At 37.8% G+C, this 18921-nt stretch overlaps 4 protein-coding genes across 4 annotated transcripts; 2 read left to right on the top strand and 2 right to left on the bottom strand.

The window, feature by feature from the left end:
• Positions 1-2203: 2203 nt before the first annotated feature.
• Positions 2204-3772, top strand: LOC141811872 (CBS domain-containing protein CBSX5-like). Its single transcript, XM_074699945.1, has 2 exons — positions 2204-2569; positions 2820-3772. Exons 1-2 carry the CDS (start codon positions 2244-2246, stop codon positions 3646-3648), a joined length of 1155 nt encoding a protein of 384 aa, XP_074556046.1. The 5' UTR covers positions 2204-2243; the 3' UTR covers positions 3649-3772.
• A 3639-nt stretch (positions 3773-7411) lies between these two features.
• LOC141811657 (E3 ubiquitin-protein ligase AIRP2-like) lies at positions 7412-10273 on the top strand. Its single transcript, XM_074699683.1, has 5 exons — positions 7412-7719; positions 8411-8561; positions 8681-8747; positions 8851-9085; positions 9805-10273. Exons 1-5 carry the CDS (start codon positions 7637-7639, stop codon positions 10013-10015), a joined length of 747 nt encoding a protein of 248 aa, XP_074555784.1. The 5' UTR covers positions 7412-7636; the 3' UTR covers positions 10016-10273.
• A 1539-nt stretch (positions 10274-11812) lies between these two features.
• Positions 11813-12288, bottom strand: LOC141848585 (actin-depolymerizing factor 1-like). The gene is made up of 2 exons (XM_074736633.1): positions 12023-12288; positions 11813-11963 (listed from the first exon to the last, which is right to left on the bottom strand). The coding sequence occupies exons 1-2, from the start codon at positions 12268-12270 to the stop codon at positions 11813-11815; spliced, it is 399 nt and encodes a 132-aa protein (XP_074592734.1). The 5' UTR covers positions 12271-12288.
• A 1741-nt stretch (positions 12289-14029) lies between these two features.
• Positions 14030-17682, bottom strand: LOC141811476 (transcription factor EGL1-like). The gene is made up of 10 exons (XM_074699504.1): positions 17608-17682; positions 17255-17529; positions 16748-17002; positions 16543-16639; positions 16371-16385; positions 16099-16155; positions 15397-15990; positions 15010-15312; positions 14432-14851; positions 14030-14343 (listed from the first exon to the last, which is right to left on the bottom strand). Exons 2-10 carry the CDS (start codon positions 17380-17382, stop codon positions 14269-14271), a joined length of 1944 nt encoding a protein of 647 aa, XP_074555605.1. The 5' UTR covers positions 17383-17529; positions 17608-17682; the 3' UTR covers positions 14030-14268.
• Positions 17683-18921: the final 1239 nt, after the last annotated feature.

The following is an 18921-nucleotide window of genomic DNA, read 5'->3' on the forward strand; positions in this document are numbered from 1 at the left end:
ATTTTAATTTATTTGAAGGTTAAATTGAATTGCCAATTTGCCATATTGTATTTCAAGCAATCAAAACGTGGTCAATCCCTCTCTAACTTGGCCGATAATCAAGGATCGAGTTTTATTTTAATTGAATTTGTACTACTTTATGTGAAAGATGAGCAAATCCATTATAAAAACATGGATGATATGGGTTGCCCTTGGTCAAGGTTATTAGGTCAGCGGTTGATGATCTTAACGTGAGTATTTTTTAAATTTATCTTAATAGTATCCATTTGTGCTGTCGATATGATGAGTACTTTTTAAATTTATCTCGATGGTATCCAACAATTGATTTGTGTGGTCGATATGATTATATCTAGAACGACACTAGCTACAAGGTGACTAGAATGGAAGAGAGAGCGAGATGAATAAAAAGTTATGTGAATGTAATTGGATTATACTATCAAACATTTATCAACTCGCATGAGAATTCAAAAGTTAAAAAAAAAAACCAATTGTTACAATTTACTAACATTTTATGATCCACATGATTAAATCGACGGCAAAGTGATTGAAATTCTGACAAATACAAAAAAAAAAAGAGTTTAGCATTATTTTAATTGGTCAATGCAATTTTGTCTCGATCTAGATTTGTTTCTCTGCGTATACACTGATACGTGCTTCGTTCTTATCTTATCAAACGTGGACAGATTTTTTTTTCTTTAAATTTATTTTTATTGAATAAGTATCACTCACCGTACACGCTCCTGCTGACGCGCTCGCATAGGATCACATGGTGGGTCCAGTCGCACCACCTACTGCCTATTTACTGCAATGTTTTCGCACGGCGTCCGCATGTGGCATCTCAATGAATTGCTTGACTTCTTCCGGACAAATTTAAGAAAGCGACCTTAATTATCATAAATATCAAAATGGTGCTTTTTATCAAAAATAATAATAATAGTAACATGAACTGTATAAGTTTTGGTATTATCTAAATCACATACTTAATTTTTATAATATTCAAATCACATATCATATTTCTGAAATATATTTTTTTTCTTTATAGCTCCATCAGTCAATTTAGTCTGAAATTAACTTATGATTTTAAAGAAGTTCGAATCACTCCAAATCAAAATTAATGTATTTTTAAAAATTTTCTTAATGTATTTAGGTTTTCAAATCTAAATTTGATAATGAACAGTTAATTAAATTAAAAGTATGAGATTTTTAAAAATATATTAATTTTAATTAGTTTATAGACTTACACTATTCGGAAATATAAAAATTTGATATTTTTCAAATAAGAGGAGTCCTAAAAATCCATTAATAGTATTTATTAGTAAGAATCATTATTTAGCTTTTACATGTTTAAAAATTAATTGTTTTTAATTTTTGCTATTAAATTTATATTCGAAAGCATAAATACATTAACGAAGTTTTTTAAAATACATTAATTTTAGTTTAAAATTATTCATAGTTCTTTAGATCTATTAGTCAGTTTTGTCCGAAATTAATTAATAGATCTAAAGAAAAAAGAAAAATATTTATATATTATTTGAGTATTTTGAAAGTTGGATACATGATTTAAGTAATATTAAAATTTACTTTCACAGTTCAATAAAATACTGAAAAAAAATCAAGAGTACCAATTTTGCTCTTTTATTTATTTTTTAAAATAAAATATAAATATAGATTTGAATAAAAGTTATGAAAATTGAGGTAAATTTGAATGCAAATAATTAAAAGTTAACCTCTTGTTTAAATGGTCATCTACCACAAAACCAACAAATTAATAGCACAAACTAACCACCAACGGGAATGATTAATTTTCATTTAATGAACTAAATTCGATAAGTTAGTTAATATTAGAAAAAAACTCCTTAAAATTTTATTAATATCAAATATGATTTTGTCCTAAAAAAATACCTGAGTCATTTTATTATTAATATTAATATTATTATTATTAGTTACATTTTGGTATCAATAAAAATCTTAAATATTTTTAAAAGGGCGTTTTAAAATAATTTTAAATTTATGAAAATATATTTTAGGAAAAAAAATTTATCTTAACAACCATCAAGGACGAATTGACAAATTGTATAAATTTTGTGAGGTAAATTGAAATTGCTCGCTTTATCGAGAAATGGCTCTTTCGATCGCCTATTTATTTACATTCCGAAGGTGCTTCGTCTTCCTCCGTCTCTCCCTCTCTCGCGCGCCCTCTCTCTCTTGCTGTTTGGGATTTTAGGTTTCGAGTTTTTCGGTGCATGGCAGTGAGATTGGTGTCGAATGAGGTGTCGGACCTCTGCATCGGTAAGCCAGGGCTGAGAACGCTGCCGCAATCGGCAATCACCATCGGAGAAGCCCTAATCGCACTCAGGCGATCTGGCGAACGCCAGCTCGGTGTGCTCGGCGAAGGCGGGGACGTTCCGGAGAAGAAGGCTGTTTCTGGGAAGATCTCCGTCGCCGACATCATCTGCTACCTCTGCTCGGACGGAAACCTAGCGTCGCCGGCAGCCGCTCTCGAGCGGCCCGTCTCCGCCCTCCTTTCCGAGGACGCCGTCTTCGTTTGGCACGTTGAGCCGCATTCTGGGTATTTTTTTCCCCGTCGATGATTTGGTAAAAACGTGTTTAAAGAAGAAAGGAAATGGATCGATTAGAACTACATTGTCTTTTGGATGATCATCAGAATTGTCGCCTTTGTTTTCATTCAGATGCTGAAGCTTGAATTTGTGCACGTAGTTTTGCCCTTTTCGATCTGATTTGTTCGCATCTTTGCGATTGGTCAAAAAATTTGTTGCAAGTTGCCACCTTTTTTCATTGTTCGTGTTTTTTTTTGGCAGATTGTTGGAAGCTGTCGATCTGATACTTGACGGGGCGCAGAACCTTGTTGTCCCTATTCGCTACGCCGGCAGGAGGAAGGTCCATTCTAGCGGCGGTGGCGGCGCCTCCGACTTCTGTTGGCTGACACATGAGGACTTCGTTCGTTACTTACTCAATTCGATCGCCCTCTTCTCACACATCGCCGCTGTCTCCATCGACGCACTCGGCCTTGTCCGCCCGGCCAACGCACACTCCCTGCGCAGCAACGAGCCTGGCCTCTCCATCCTCCCCCTCATCCGCCGCGCCCTCTCCGACCAGGCAGCCGTCGCGGTCGTCACCGACAATGGCCGCCTTCTGGGCGAGATCTCCCCCTCCGCTCTCTCCGCCTGCGACGCCACCCTCACCGTGGCCGCGGCCATCGCCACTCTCACGGCTAGCGACCTCATGGTCTTTATCGACTACTACGGCTCCCCACCGGAGTACCTTGTGCGCGCAATCAAAGCCAGACTAAAAGAGCAGGGCCTGCAGGAGATGCTCGAACTAATAGAAGACGAGTTGTCCTCCTACTCCAACTCATCCTCGCCTTCCACCACCTCCTCATCCTCCGACGAGGAGTCTAGTGGGGGAAAGCGGCTGCGGAGGGTCAAATCAAGGAGCTTGTCCACGGCGAGAAGATCCGAAGAGCCGGAGGTGTGCTACCCAGGAAGCTCCCTGGTGGCTGTAATGGCTCAGGCCCTGGCTCATCGAGTGAGCTACCTGTGGGTCGTCGACGAAGATAACTACGGTCTCATCGGCATCGTCAACTTTTCTGACATGCTCAGGGTCCTCAGGGAGCAGCTGCTGCCATGACCCAGCCTTTTTGACATGGCAAAGAGTTATCGATTCCCACGTATCACTTCACTCTTCCACCCTTCAGTTTTTTCTAGTGTGCTTCCACTAATCTGTCTCTTCTTCCTGCTTCCTCGCATTCCAAAAGTTCATGGGTTCATGCCTTCTTATCATCTGTCATCTCATAAATATGTATTTCAAAGCACTTCTGTGTTATGTATTATTGATATCTGTATCTTGGTGGTGGTTTGTTTTGTCGAAGACTTAGGAAACTGAGTTGTTGTTTGGACTGGACTGAATTGAACTGATCTGCCCAACAATTTTGGACTGCTATTTTGTTGGAGCCACTCTGATAGTTTGAATGTTTGATTACAGGGTAGCTTTTCTACCACCTGACCCAGCATCTCGAGATGCAACAGGCACGTTTGTCAGCTGGGAACCAAGCCATGGCCCTCGCTGCATTATGAAAAAGAAAGAAAAAGCCAGACAGATCATAAAGCACACAGTACTCTTGGTGTTTCATTCAAAAATAATAATAAGTTCCAGTCAGTCGTATTGATTTAATCTTTGAGGATGATTGGTCTGGTCTTACGAAAATTTTCCATCGGCCACTAGGGTAAATCGGAAAGCGCACGTAGCGGTCAACCCAGATGTTCAATATCTTTTGATTGCGATATCCATTTGGAAGAAAATTCTTATAAATACGTCGTAACTGGGGATCGAACCGCAGATGCCTAGATGATAACCTGGATGTCCTACCACGATATCATAGCCCCGAGGACCTTGGTGTTCCTTTCTTCTGCAAAAGGTGGAATCTGCCACCGTCACGGCCCCACACGATCGGCCTCCCGATCATTTGTGGAGGTTAATCGGGAAATTGCAGTTAGTCACGACGCAGGAGGGTCTCTGACTTCGTCAGGATTTCTGAACCCTTATCCTCTTCTATAACTCTGTTACGTCGTAACCAACAAACTATGCCTAGGGGGCCTTGGTGTTCCTTTCAGTTTCATAAGAGTGTTGCTGATCGATGAAAATAAGCCATGCGACATGCGACATTGATGGAGCTGCCACTGGCCAAAGTTGAAAATGCTGCCAAAACAGCCACCTTATTCACGGATCTTACATCTACATCTGCCTCTGAATTGTTGAACAAGTAGAGACTGAGCTAGATCAGGGCCGGCTCTAGGCATAGGCCACTAAGGCCTATGCCTAGGGCCCCATTTTAATTAGGGCCCAACTTTGAATATATCAATATATATATTAAAAAATAAAAAATATTAAAATAAGTTTATTAATCGGTTTAATCGATTAGAGTCTCGAAAAGCCCTTAAAATGCCCAGAAAATCCTAAAAACTGTTCACCTTCTTTCCGCTCTGAAATCTGAATCCCCGATTTGAACCGAAATTTCCAAGTCGTCGTTCGCCTTCGCCTTCGCCCCGCCCTGCGGCCTGCGCCTTCGCCCAGCCCTTCCTTGCGAGCCCTTCGCCTGGCCTTGCGCCGTCGCCTTCGCCTTCACCCGGCCCTGCGCACCCTTCGCTCGGCTAGCCGGCCCTGCGCCTTCACGGCTTCGCAGCTTTGCCCGGCCCTGTGCACCCTTCGCCCGACGACCCCGACCCTGCGCCAGTGCGCCTTCGCCTTCGGCCGAGTGCCGACCCTACGCCTTCACCTTCAGCCGGCCTTGCGTGCCCTTCGCCTTCAGCCGGCCCTGCGCGCCCTTCGCCTTCGCGCCCGCCCTAACCCTTCGGCCTTCTCGCCTTTGCCGGTGAGCAATGATTTTTTTATTAAATGATCTTTATTATTTTATCAAATGACTTATATTATTATGATTTATTTCATCATTAAATTACTGGCATCTTTTGATGATTAAACAATCAGACTAATTACTTCATTTAATTTGATCAATGATGAGATAATTCTGATTGAAAAATGGAATGAAAATATAGTTTTCATGTTCATAAATGAATTAAATTAAGAAATAAATATATATTGATAGAATATATAAATAAAATATTATAAATTGATCTTTCTTCTGCCCCTTAAATAATTTTTTAGGGTGAAAATTAATGTATCTGATTAATGATTAATGTATGTGTTTCTTTAGGGTGAAAAGTTTTTAGAAAGTTGGAAGTCTTGAGGGCTTATTTTTTAAGACATGGAAGCTAAAGAAAGTACATAAAATTAAGGCCCCTTCGCTAGACCTCGTCGGCTCGTCGCGGTTGAAGAAGAGCAGGACCGAAGAAAAGTGGTAAGCACCAAGCACTCCCTTTGTGAATCTGTTCCTTTTTGCTACGCATAAATTAGATTGTATTATTATTTAATTCTAAAATATTTTTATTTCCATAAAATAGTAGAAAATTATATTATTATTATTATTATTATTTGAATATAAATATGGCTAAAAAATATAATTCTGGATATATAAAACGTATGAAAAAAAAGAAAAATAGAAGAATTTAATGAATCTAAAAAATGCGCACTTGATAAATTTGTTATTAATAATAAAAATCAAAACTCAGAAAATAATATAATTGAAAATTTAAATGAAATAGTAAATCCAGAATTAAAAACAGCACTTGAAGTATTAAATTTTATAAAAAAATTAAAATTTTTTTCTTAATGCATAAATAACTTATAGAATATTACTGACCATACATGTTAGTGTAGCTTCAGCAGAAAGAAGTTTTTCAAAATTAAAATTAATAAAGTCTTATTTACGTTCAACTATGTCTCAAGAAAGATTAAATAATTTAGAAATGTTATCAATTGAAAAAAATTTATTATTAAATTTTGAATATGAAAATTTAATTAATAATTTTGCTTCAATGTAAGAAAATTTAATTTTATATAAAAAATTTATTTTTAAAATTAATATTTTAATTTATTTTTTAAAAAAATTAAATTCACCATTGTCGATCTCAAGTCCGAATAAAAAAGGATGAGAGAAAATTTTTTAAAATAATAATAATTATTTTAAAAAAAAATTCGTCTAGGGCCCCATGTAGACTTGAGCCGACCCTGAGCTAGATTGAACAGTATAAAGCAGAAAAGAATGATTAGATAAAGAAAAAGTATTCACTGGTCCAACTTCAATCGATTTCTCAGACAGTTTTAAACTCCTCTCTTAGTGCTTAATGCTGATACTGAAACGCTAAAAATTTCTTCTGTACATTCTCTACGCAAACGAGCTTTCCTCCAAAAGAAATATTATTAAAATATTTAGACAAATGGGCCAATTAGGACAGTGGGCCAGTGCATGATGGAGGCCCAAATAAATCTGAAGCCCGTTAAATTAATATATCCTTTCTCTATGTTAAGATTCTTTGCTTCATGAACCGGTCGCCGTCTCCGACCCACCTTCCAGGCCCACCCAGGATTGCCCCGGATCCTGTCGCTCTTCGGATAGATTCTGCTTGTCTTTATCGTCGGCCCGTAGTGTGTGTTCAATGAAAGAAAAGGTAGACTTTTGGGTGCGTGTTTAAAATTCTCGAAAGTAAGTCAGCGAGAAGAGAGAGTGTGACGTGGAGTTAAAATATCGTGATGCAGTGGATAAGGGTTTGGCAGCCGTACGGGTCCCACTGCACCAACTGGGCGGGGCCCACAGAACTCACTCGAAGGTACGAGGTGGGTCCGCGCCGCGCGGCCGCCTCGTCGAGCGCTTCGCCCTCCCGCTCGAGCTTATCTTTTAATCCCGAATCGTGATGCACCGGGAGCATCCGCAGCCGTCCACCTGGGGGTTCCTTCGGTTTTCCGCCTTCCTCTTTTGTGTTTTTTAATGCTGACCCTCTTCTGTCTGTCTCTGTTCCACTCAAAGTTAAGACCTTTTCCGATCACCAACCGTGAGATCGAAGCGAGCGAGAGAATTGTGCAGAAGCAGGTGGCTCTTCTGCTAGGGTTTTTGGGGGGAAGAGAGTAGTAGGCGCTGGGGAAGAAGAGGTTGACTTTGGGACTTGGACGACGGAGGCCTGCCTTTGGTGCTTTGATTTCCTTTGGATGATAAGGGAGAGAGGAGATGTTGCCGGGAGGAACTATGCGGAAATCGTTCAAGGACTCGCTGAAGGTTCTGGAAGCCGATATCCAGCACGCGAACACTTTGTATGTTCTTCTGTGGCTGCTAATATTTGTTTCTTTCTCAGTCTATTTTTTGGTGTCGGTAAGGAAAACAACACTTCGTTTTGAATCAAACAGGCTTCGTTTTCTAGTAATATTTTGGTTCTTTTTAAGTGCTTTTGTTGTTTTCCTTACAATTCAAAACGAAACCTTGTTTGATTAGGCATATTTAGTCATCTTTGAAAAAGCCAGAAATTTCTTGATTTTAGCCCCTTTTTTGAGTGATTGTACTAGAATAAAATAGTTAAGTTTTTAATTGGATTTTTCTGATGATTTCTTGATGTGGATGTTGAAAATATCTTTTTTCGCCCACATTCTAAAAGCCAACCCCTAACCTTTAGATTCTGTTAACATAAGGAAAACAGAACTCAAACTATGGTGTTTGTTGAAATATGATGAGCTGTGAGTAAGGAGGACTCATTAATAGTTTATCAAACTTGTGTTCTCTCCATTTCTCGAGGATGTTCAGTATTCTTTGAGCTGCTATTGCTATACTGCTTTATCCTTTTAAATTTGTCAATCTTTGCTTGTATTAAATTCAATGACTACCTTCTCGACCTTTTTTGGGGGAGGGAAAATTCCTTTTCACTTGCGATGTGAATTTGGAGGAAGGAATATAAACTAGATTTCTTATTCACGCTGCCTACATTCTTCTTATGCTTCTTTCAATTCGCAGGGCTTCAGATTTTCCAACAGAGTATGATGGTGCATGTCTTCAAATGCGTATGTCATACAGTTCAACTGCACACTTATTTCTTTTTCTAGTGCAATGGACAGATTGTAGCCTGGCTGGGGCACTTGGACTCTTGAGAATTATGCTATACAAGGTCTCAAATTCAGCATTTCAGCTGCATTGCTTTACAAGATTTGAAAATGCTTTCATATTCCCAATTAATTACCTCACCTTTTGATCTGTGTTCTTCATCAAAGAACTCACGTTGTACAGGTTCACGCTGATGGCTCCACAACCATGTCAACTTGTGAAAGAAAAGCTACCATTAGAGAGTTTTACGGTGAGTGCGCACCACTGCATCTTACTGATTGATGTTTGAGAGACTTTGTTCTATTCTCGATGAGTGCTTACATACTTTTAATCATTTTTCTGCTTATTTGCAGCTGTGATTTTCCCTTCTTTGCTTCAACTGCAAAATGGCATCACTGATATGGAAGCGAAAAAACAAAAGGCAGTATGCATGGAACGATATAGGCGAAAAGATGAGGAAGAAAGGAAATGCTTCTCTGAAATAGATGCTGAAAGAGAAGAGGAATGTGGGATTTGCATGGAGTTGAACAGCAAAATTGTGTTGCCCAATTGCTGCCATGGAATGTGCATGAAATGCTACTTAGAATGGTAAAATTCTTGTCTTGGTATACATTTTTGTGACAAACCTTGGGATGACAACTTAGCCGGGAAGTGAAAATTATGAGCATGCCAATGTGGACCCTTAATATCATGTAAAGTCCATGTTTGCAAACATAGCTTCACAAGATACACTGATGGAGGGCTGTGAAAATTGCTTGTTTCTCACACTATTCAAGTCATTTGCAAGTGAGGCTGATTAGCACCCAATGATCTACTTCAAAAAATGATTTGTATCAGTATCCTTCATAATTTTACCCTCTCTACTGTCTTGGCATGGTTCTGGTGAGCCTTTTACTCTTGCCCCTATAGAAGGGTCTCAGGCTTTATCTCTTCCCCATTGATCCTTATGAAATGCTATATTGTTTATGTCCTGTTAAATTTGTGGCTGAAAACATATATCTAAAAATCACTGTATGAGGCTACTCTTTAGGTTTGTTCTAAATGTAGGCTGGGCCAAGTAAATAACAGGCTGATGACTTGGTTGCTTCTGGCCATATTTTAGAAATCTATATATTAGATCATCTGTATGCATTGCACTTAAAAAACCAATCCAGCCAAGTTCATAGAAGCATTTACATACAAACCAAGGTCATAATCAAGCGCTCAACAATCTTGTTTATAAGGTGGATTCCATAGAACTTAGTTTGATAAGCCTACTGGTTCAACTTACATTCTGTATTCTCATACTTCTGTTTCTTTCATTTCAGGAACTCACGTTCACAGTCGTGCCCCTTCTGCCGCGGGAACCTCAAGCCAGTAAACTCCGGCGATCTATGGGTGTTCGTCGGAAACCGAGATATAGTTGACGCGGAAACTGTGACGCGGCAGAACATTAGGCAGTTGATCTTGTACATAAAGAAGTTGCCCATAGTTTTTCCAGATTCTGTCTTCGATTCCTACGATCCTCACATTAGGTGACTGTTTCAAACAAGCAGTGCCAATTTCCAACGTCTGGTCAATTAGCTCATTTCATCTTCTTGTGCTTTGGAGGTCATTCCAATTTGAGTTTGGGAGAAGCTGCTGCTACTTTTTAAGCAGCCGATCGACTTCGATAGCTCAATTGGAGCATCTCCGGCACACTGTAAAAAAATTCAGCAAGTGTGTCTGTAAGTAAATATCTATCTCGATGTCAAACATTAAACGATATTTGGTGCGAATGGCATTGCATTTTAAATACTCTTCTGCATTTGAGTGCACAAATTTTGATTTTCAGTATTGATTTCTAGCTATATATATAAATTCTATTTTATTTTTAATTAATGGAATATTCCATGTGCATAGTTTAGGTGTAATTATGTATAATGGCATATAAAATAAATTGCAGTTAATAATTTGCTATTATAATAGTTAATTAATTGTCATTTTTTAATATTTTTATTGTGAAGTATTAAATTAGTGATCGTTGTAATTGTTATACGTCAGCTACTTCATTTTTGATAGATTTAGTATAAAAAATATAAGGGAGCGTTATTTTTGTTTATTTATTTATTTAAAAAAAGAGCGCCTTTTTCATGATTTAAATAATCAGAGGCGTTTTTTGATTCTTGTCCTATAATTTAAAAATTGTGAGCGCGAAGCCATTTTCTAAATTAATAAAATACGTGGGGCGAAGTGAAAAAGAAGGACGCCGTTGGTATTTACCAACGTTTCCACAGCCGAATCGGGGTAATGGCGACGGAGGAGAATTCCCGAGACATGGGGACGACCTACGAGGGGCTCGGAGGGGTCGCGAGCTGGGTCGGGGCCAGCGTCGTGTCCGCCTTCTTCGCCTCCCTCGAGCGCTGCTCCTGCATCAACCTCAGCACCACCGAGGACGACTCCGACGAGCTCGAGGAGGCGAAGGACCGCCCCCTCATGCTTAGCCAGCCCGTTCTCCACGACGAGGAGGATCCCAAACCCTCCCTGTTCTGATCTGTCTCCACGATCTGTCCCCGTCTTCATGCCGTGAGTACCCCTAAATCCTTAAAATCGATCGGTTCCGGTAAGCGTTGATCCATGCTTTTCTGCTATCTTACATTTGGTTTCCATGTGTGGATCTGTATTTGCCCTAAAATCCTGATCTATTGAACCTGACGATCATCGAAATATTACATTTGTTATGAAATAAATCCTCGATGCTTTAAGTTCTTCGTCCTTTTGTTCATGTTGTCATATTATTTTTGTCTCCTTCTACTCTCTTTTTTTCGGGGTAAAAAATCCCGTCTTTTTGTTCATTGTGTGGCGTTTTGCTTGTGATTTTGTTGGTAGATCTTGTCCGGAGCAAGATGCCTTCTAGAAAAAGTCTTCCTATATGGTAACGTGATCTCCATAGAATGGCACTAGATCATACAAATTGAAATTCCAAATCCCTGGTTCTTCCATATCCATTTCTCCAATCGCCGCTTCTACTTCTTTTTGGCCGATGGTGACTCTGCTTTGTTGATCCACCAGAAGACATGTAATTTATCCATTCTCTTACAAGTAAAGCACGAATTGATGGAGAAAGATAGCAAACCTTGTGTCTTGATCTCTAGTTTTCAAATGAAAAGAACCAATTTGGAATGACATTCAAAAGCTTCAGTGTATTCCATGAAGAAACAAATAAGATGATAGGGCAAATAGAATTCGTTGACATGGTTAAGTAACCTAATTCAATACATAGCGTTAAAGTCCATGACTTAACAAGTAATCAAAGACATAACTTAAATTGGAAGGGGACATGAAGGATAGATAGTCTTATATAGCCCGGCTTTTGATAATGTCGAAGCTCATCTCGCTTGGATCGGTTGCTTGGAGCTCGACTTGGATCCCGTCAAGCTCCCTCTTGAATCTGTCTTTCGAACTCGCATATAGCATCTTGCTTCTCACCTTCGACGAATCGGGTGCCCTATAGAGATGAACAATTAAGTCTAAAGTATGTGGATATGTCTGAGTGGTTTTTCATACCAAGATATGAAGAAGATCTTGCTCTTTTGACAATTCTCATCCGTGACGAAATCAAAATCGAAGACGGCGTAGCGACACTCATCGGCCGGCAAGGATGAAGTGAAGGCATTGTAGTCCTCATCTGGTTGGCCCAGCTTCTCTACGATCACTTGCTGAATCCTCTCGTCGATCTTGAATGTGATGAACCTGAAGTTCCTCTTAGCCTTTAGCTCCAAAAATTTGAGCTTACAATCATCGTGCACTGCCATTCCAGAGGCTGAATTCGCCTGGGTTTTTTGCATTGTAATTCCAAGAGAGAAAAAAAATTCAAAACACACAGAGATCATCCACAAAACAAAAGACATATAACAAAAGGTTTATGAAACTTATCGAAAGAGGTGGCTGCTGGCTCACCATGGCTTGTGTCGTGGGAAGAACAAGGAGACCGACCGAGATTGAGAAAGGAAGAGAGGAGAAGGGAGGGGTGAGGATTAAAAGGGGGGAGAGGAGGAGGGAAGGAAGGGTTCCTTTATGAGCTATTGAAGATGGGGAAGAGGGAAAAGGGAAGGAGGGAGGAGAGAATTTGTAGGAGGAATTGGCGGAGGGAGGAACGTTCATGCTTGTTGCAAGGTGCCACGTTTTGGAAGTGCTTAATTATTTCTATATCCAGATTAATATTAATGAATATATGGTTAAAATCAAACTGAATTAATTGAAATCAAATTGAATTGAATTTATTTTAAACAAATCAAATCAATCAAGTTTTTAAATAAAAATAAAAAAATGGAATCGATAAAATATTGATTAATTCTATTAAAATTCAAATTAATCAAAATTTTTAAATATTATAGGAGATTTATTAATTAGTTAGGAATTTTTAAGTTCGTTTATTTAAAAATTTAAAAATTATATTTTTAATTTTGATTAATTTAATTTATTCGATTTATTCAATTTAATCGGATAAAAAATTTTAAAATCGAAATCGAATCGAATTAATTAATTTTTTTTAAAAAATAAAATTTTAAAATAATCTAATCGAATTTTTAAATTTGATCGGTTCAATTGATTTGTTCGATTTAATTGAACTTTTCTCCTAAATACTATAATTTTTTAAAAAAATAAAAAAAAAATAATATTTTAGTTAAATAAACCCATCAAATGCTTTTCATAAAGAATTTAGAAAGAAATAGTAGACTTAAATTCATAAAATCAGTAACTAGCAAAGAATTTAGAATGCATTTAATTTAAATTATCATATATAATCTTGATTATTATGTAATTATCAAATAACCACATAATCAAGATTATGAGATATAAAATTTTTAATTTTTAATTTTTAATTTTTACATGGGATTATAGATTTTTATTAATTAAGATATAAAATATAATCTAATAATATTTAGTTCAACTTATTTATTTGAAGAGAATAAAATATAATTAATTTAATATTTATTATATTACCTTTAATTCAATTTATTTTAAAAATAAATTAAATTAAATTAAATTAATAATGATAATATTAATATTAATATTAAATTTATATGATAATATAAAAAAAATAAATATATGTTTTTAAATTTAAAATAAATTTATAATTATTTTTAAATAAAATAATTTATTAAAATAATTGTTTTAATAAAATAATTTATTAAATTAATAAATATAACTCTAAATTTAAAATAAATATATATAATTATTTTAATAAAATAATTTATTAAATTAAATATTAATTAAATTTTTTAATTTAAAATAAATTATCTCTTTTAAATTTATAAATATTTAAATTAAAATTTATTAAATTAATTAATTTATTTTAATTAGATTTCATTGTATATTTCAATTAACTTAGTTTTAAAATTAAAGGATAATCATGAAAAAAAAATTTTGTTAATCTCTCAAAATCGTAAAAAATCTTAAACTGCCAAAATAATCACATTTTCAAATTATAACTCATTTATTGATGTGACAGCGATCTTACATTATTTGAAAATCAATAATAACCTAAATCAAACATAACTTTGGATTGATAACTAAAATTATCAATGATAACCTCCAATTAAACGCCCTTTAACGTACCCAGGCAGCAAATACAACTGATCTATCAGTTCAATTCACTGAAGCATTTACACAAACATCTCGACATTGCAAATGGGATCTAGTTACGAAACTGATGCATAACTAATACAAATGAAGTGATTTAACCTGTCAAAGATTTGGCAATGCTGCAAAACTCAAATCACCATTACAGATATATAACTGCAGCTCCATTACAGGCGTGTACCTATTACTCTCTGCAGTGATCTCTTTATCATTCCAGGTGAGGCCACAGTGGTGCCTCTGAACTGCATTGAACACCAACAGCAGCGATCAGTAATCGAAGTGAAGACTACAGAATGTAATGCACAGGGTTTGCCTGTTGACTGGCCGAACCTCGGATGTTATCGTCAGTGCAAGGATACCGTCGACGATTGAAGACTGCATTGAGACAGGATCCAAATGGAAGTTGCCCACAGATTCTACAATCTCGAGCAACAGGCATTCCCTCCACGGGCAATGCATCACTACCTTGACCTCTTTTTCATTGAAGGTAACACTGACACCGATCGGGTCATCTTCGGCTTCTGCTTCGAGGAAATTCGAAGCTTTGCGCTTGTGTGCCAAGGCCTTCTTGTCGATGGTGATGGCCTTGTTGCCATAGTTGTCGGATGTTCTCTCCACTACATCAGGATGCTTAATTCTGTCTTGGGTGTCAAGATCATCCCAGTCTTTGCAGGATTCCAGCTCCTGCACTCTTTTCTCGAGATCTTTCAGGTACTCAATTGTGTCGCCGAGGATGGATGCCTTGTCAACCTAATGAAGAAAGATGGAGTAACAATTCTGACTGTTCAAGGATATCAAGCTTCAAGTATAATCTCATATGGTAATTCAAACAATTCATTGTTGAACTTCTATCATCTCTAACATCAGTAACTGTATTGTTATAAATGTTCTTTGGGTAAGGCTTTCACCTTGCTAATGGAAGGAATCAATGATTGCAAAGCCACAAATTTCTGGTTCAATTTCTCCCTTCTCTTTCTCTCCGACAAAGCACGGGTTGCGCCTGGCCATCCTTCCTTCAAAAAATTCTCCTGTAAACCATTTCCTTGGCAATTTAGAAAGCAGCCATCGAGCAGCCATTCTCCATTGATTATAATCTTCTTCAACAGCTTCTGTGGCGCGCCATTGAATGGCTTCGTGCTGTTCGAGCCACATCTCCAGGCAATAAAACTTGATTTGTGAGAAAGCTTTGGCAAGCATGAGACTGGTTTTACCTGTTTGGATAACCACAACGCAATCTATAATGAAGTTTCCTTGCATTCATTGAGATGTTAAGGAGGCTAGCTACATGATTTTACCTGTTTTGAGTTGCATAAAACTCTAGCAAGTGTCCTCACATAGTGTAAGTCGTTGCCATCTTGAACCCCGTTGGCCGAAGAGAGAACCGGTTGGGCATCCACAAAGGACAATGATGCATATTCATTCGAGTTTAAAGAACCGTGGAGGCAATTACTGAATTCATCATGCACAAAATGTTTGCTTTCAGCCTGAGATGTGCAATTTAGTCCATTCAATCCAAACAGATCCTCAAGTTGTGGAGTTTGGAAGCACTCATTTGAACCATCACCAGGAGAAGCAATGTTTAGTTCTTCGCCGATATCAAAATGGAGCTTCTCTGCCTTGTCTTTGGTAGCTGCATATGACTGAAGAGTGAAAGGAAACTGCACCGGGCCAATCTCGAGTGGGTTTTGGCTTTCCATGTCCAAAATTTCATCCTCCAGGGCCATAGAATTGTCTAAATCATCGCCGAGACTTTGATTTTGAATCACTTGATCGTTAACGGTCATTTCAGCCATTTCAGGAGTGAATACAGATTGCTCAGAGCAAACTGGAACCGGTAGCTCCCACAAGAGACTTGTGGTTTGCTTAGCAAAAGCTGGATCCTCCAAAATCTTTCAGCGAGTTGTTTCAAGTTGAAGAAAGATACTAGTGTTAAAGAACTCATTCGATTGGAAAGATCAGCCCAAAATTATCCAATGAAACACTAAATCGAAACTCACCATTTCAGTTGTCCCAAACTCCAGCACACCATCCATGAAAGGGATGCATAACACAGTCTGCAAAAGGCGGCAAAGATGCAAATGAAATTTAGAGAAAAGATTGAAGTTATAACTCAACCGAACATTTATGAGATTCCTGTTAACAACAAGATGCAAATGAACTTGTTCAAAGAATGAACATAAATATCATAGGAAAAGCTCAAGTTTAAGAAATGTAAGATATCAAGCAGTTCGATATGGTGAAAATTTGAAAGAATGAAGTGGTGTTTTACCTGAATAGATGCACTCTGGACGGTGTAGGACAGACCAGTCGAAGAAACAAGAAGAGCATACAAACAATGGAACAGTAAGCAAATATTAGCTTTACAAGTAATCTATGGATATGGAACTAACTAAACTTAAACTTTAAAAAAGATTCATCAGTAAGTAGTCTATGTTGTTCACCAATGCAAGTAGAGAGCGCGAAAAGATCGTGTTGTCTGCGAAATGAGCATTGCTCAACCACACGTACTGATTGTTCGCATAGGCTTTGCCTGGCAATCTGAACAACAACACAAGTTAAAATGGAGGAATGGTTTGCATGAAGATGAGACAAATAAGTGAATTTTAGCAAAGAAACAGATGCAACATGTAAGGAAAGGAAATGTACCCTTGTCCTACAGTGAAGGTGAAGGACATGCAAACCAAGTAATACCACTCTGTATCAGTGAGATCATCAGGAGACAATGAAGCCGAAGGCCTTCTTGTGTGATGATTGCTATCGTCCACAGAAAGTGATTCATATAATTCTCTCAAGTCTTCACTCCTCTGGAGGCCAATATGATCTGAATTTAGCTCGGCGGGTTGTGTAGTCTTCCTTGTCTTGATTTCACCATTGTAGTATCCATCAGTCCACGCCAAGACCCTAAATGACAAAGTTTTAACCTCAAAACTTGCATTCAGAACCAAACTGTAGTGCAGAACCATCAAAAGAGGTAATTCAGACGCATCAGAAAGAGGAAAACTTTAAAGAAGAGCACAATGAAAATGTCTACTTGACTCTAACAATATGAACGAGTAGATAAATTGCTAGGACACACACACACACACACAGAGGGACAGATTTTTTAGTTAATGGATGAATCAAAATGAGAGAAGCTTGGAGCAGCTACTTTACCCTGGTTGGCTGCTGGAGATGGACCAAAAGATTGCGTAACTCCACTGGATCTTCCTCACAGTGGCAGCGAGCTGCATCCTGAGGTGCTTCTCTCTGGATTCTCCATGAATCTGGGGGTCTGCGTCCATTGCACAACCTATAACCTAAAGAAAGGCCTTGGGAACTTAATCTGAGAGTAAAACTCAGATCTTTGACCAACTAGTTAAGTAAGTAAGCTGTTGCATTCGTCGTGGTTGGGAAGTTGACGCTCTATTTGATCACTGCACAGCGATCCCCTGCACACAGAGAGAGAGTGGGCAAGGTGCAGAAGCAAGGACCTCGATCGGTCCTGTGGGGAGATTGGAGCTACTAACCTTGCAAGGGCAAGCGAACACAGAGCGCAGTGGCGAGCAGCGAGTGCTGTGAGAAGCTGGGAAGCACAGTTTAGCAGCCAACAAGAGACCTCAACGCAGCCTCTAGTCACTCATCTTCCGTAGCATGATTGCAGAGCCACATTGAGGGGACAATTGCCCATGCTTTTGATGATCACGTGTTAGGGCACTCGTGGCTCTGGGGCCAGTCAATGAAAACTTCCCACGTTAGATACAATGCTCCATGGAACAGTGAACACAGCGGTCTCAGTCTAAGTCATTGAACGATCTGCTAGAATTTAGGAACAATCTTGTCAATCAATCATGCAGCTTATGAAAATCAAAGTTACTAGTTTTAGCTACACTTGTTGCAGTTTCTGTTTTTCAAAATTTAGATGTTCAACTCCTCCAATCAGAGTAATTCTAAAGATGATCGATTCGATATTATAAAAAATTTTTCATCGATCATCAGAATAAATCAAGAAGCATTCACGATAGCTCATCCAGTTGATACATTCTTAGATCTATCATCCCATTGAAGGAAAAATCTTCTACAATGCATCGTACCCGAAACTCGAATACGGTCGGATTAATTTTGAAGGTGATCAATTCTATCCCACTAAAATTTTTCATGATCAACATTCGTAAGTCTATCATCCCACTGAAAGAAAAATCTTCTATGGTGCACCGTAGCCGAAACTCGAACCTTAGATATCTGATTATCGTTGGAGGGGTTAACCGCTGCATCGTAGCCCCAAGGGCTACAATTGATGTAGTTTTTTTTAATAATAATTTAGGTATCCATCTCTTACAATCTGATTAATCTTAGTGATGATCGATTTGATCCCACGGAAATTATCCATCGACTATCAAGGTAAATCGAAAACCCCTCGTAGCAACTCATACCAAGCTGGCTAATGTTCTTAGACCTGTCATTTCATTGGAGAGAAAATTTTTTATAATGTGTTGTAGTTGGAATTAGAATATTAGATATCTAATTATCTGTTAGAGGATCTAACAACTATTGATATAGTTTTTTTTATAATTTAAGTATTTAACTTTTGCAATTAGAATAATCTTAGAAGTGACCGATCTAGTCTACAGAAATTTTCTATCGACCATCAGAAGAGTGTTCATGATGACTAATCTAATCAATCAGCATTCTTAGGTCTATTATTTGAGAAACACTCATATAGTGCGTGACTAGAATCTTATGTCTAATTATCCGTGGGAAAGTATCATCCGAATAAATATTTTACAACTTTCATAAAGCAAAAAATAATGTTCTATTTCACTCAGAGTGACACGTGGCTCCTC

The sequence above is a fragment of the Curcuma longa genome, chromosome 17 (assembly GCF_044706935.1).
Source record: "Curcuma longa cultivar G26 ecotype Majalengka, Jawa Barat chromosome 17, ITB_CL_G26_1.1, whole genome shotgun sequence".
NCBI classification, from domain to species: Eukaryota; Viridiplantae; Streptophyta; class Magnoliopsida; order Zingiberales; family Zingiberaceae; genus Curcuma; species Curcuma longa.

Excerpts from the sequence above, each read along its gene's own strand:
- LOC141811872 (XM_074699945.1), top strand. The coding sequence starts at position 2,244 with ATGGCAGTGAGATTGGTGTCGAATGAGGTGTCGGACCTCTGCATCGGT. Across the intron at positions 2,570-2,819 it reads CACGTTGAGCCGCATTCTGG|ATTGTTGGAAGCTGTCGATC; the intron begins GTATTTTTTTCC and ends TTTTTTTGGCAG.
- LOC141811657 (XM_074699683.1), top strand. The coding sequence starts at position 7,637 with ATGTTGCCGGGAGGAACTATGCGGAAATCGTTCAAGGACTCGCTGAAG. Across the intron at positions 8,562-8,680 it reads TGAGAATTATGCTATACAAG|GTTCACGCTGATGGCTCCAC; the intron begins GTCTCAAATTCA and ends CACGTTGTACAG. Across the intron at positions 8,748-8,850 it reads TACCATTAGAGAGTTTTACG|CTGTGATTTTCCCTTCTTTG; the intron begins GTGAGTGCGCAC and ends GCTTATTTGCAG.
- LOC141848585 (XM_074736633.1), bottom strand. The coding sequence starts at position 12,270 with ATGGCAGTGCACGATGATTGTAAGCTCAAATTTTTGGAGCTAAAGGCT. Across the intron at positions 11,964-12,022 it reads AAGATCTTCTTCATATCTTG|GGCACCCGATTCGTCGAAGG; the intron begins GTATGAAAAACC and ends TCATCTCTATAG.
- LOC141811476 (XM_074699504.1), bottom strand. The coding sequence starts at position 17,382 with ATGGACGCAGACCCCCAGATTCATGGAGAATCCAGAGAGAAGCACCTC. Across the intron at positions 17,003-17,254 it reads ATCTCCAGCAGCCAACCAGG|GGTCTTGGCGTGGACTGATG; the intron begins GTAAAGTAGCTG and ends TTTGTCATTTAG. Across the intron at positions 15,313-15,396 it reads TTTTATGCAACTCAAAACAG|GTAAAACCAGTCTCATGCTT; the intron begins GTAAAATCATGT and ends TTATCCAAACAG.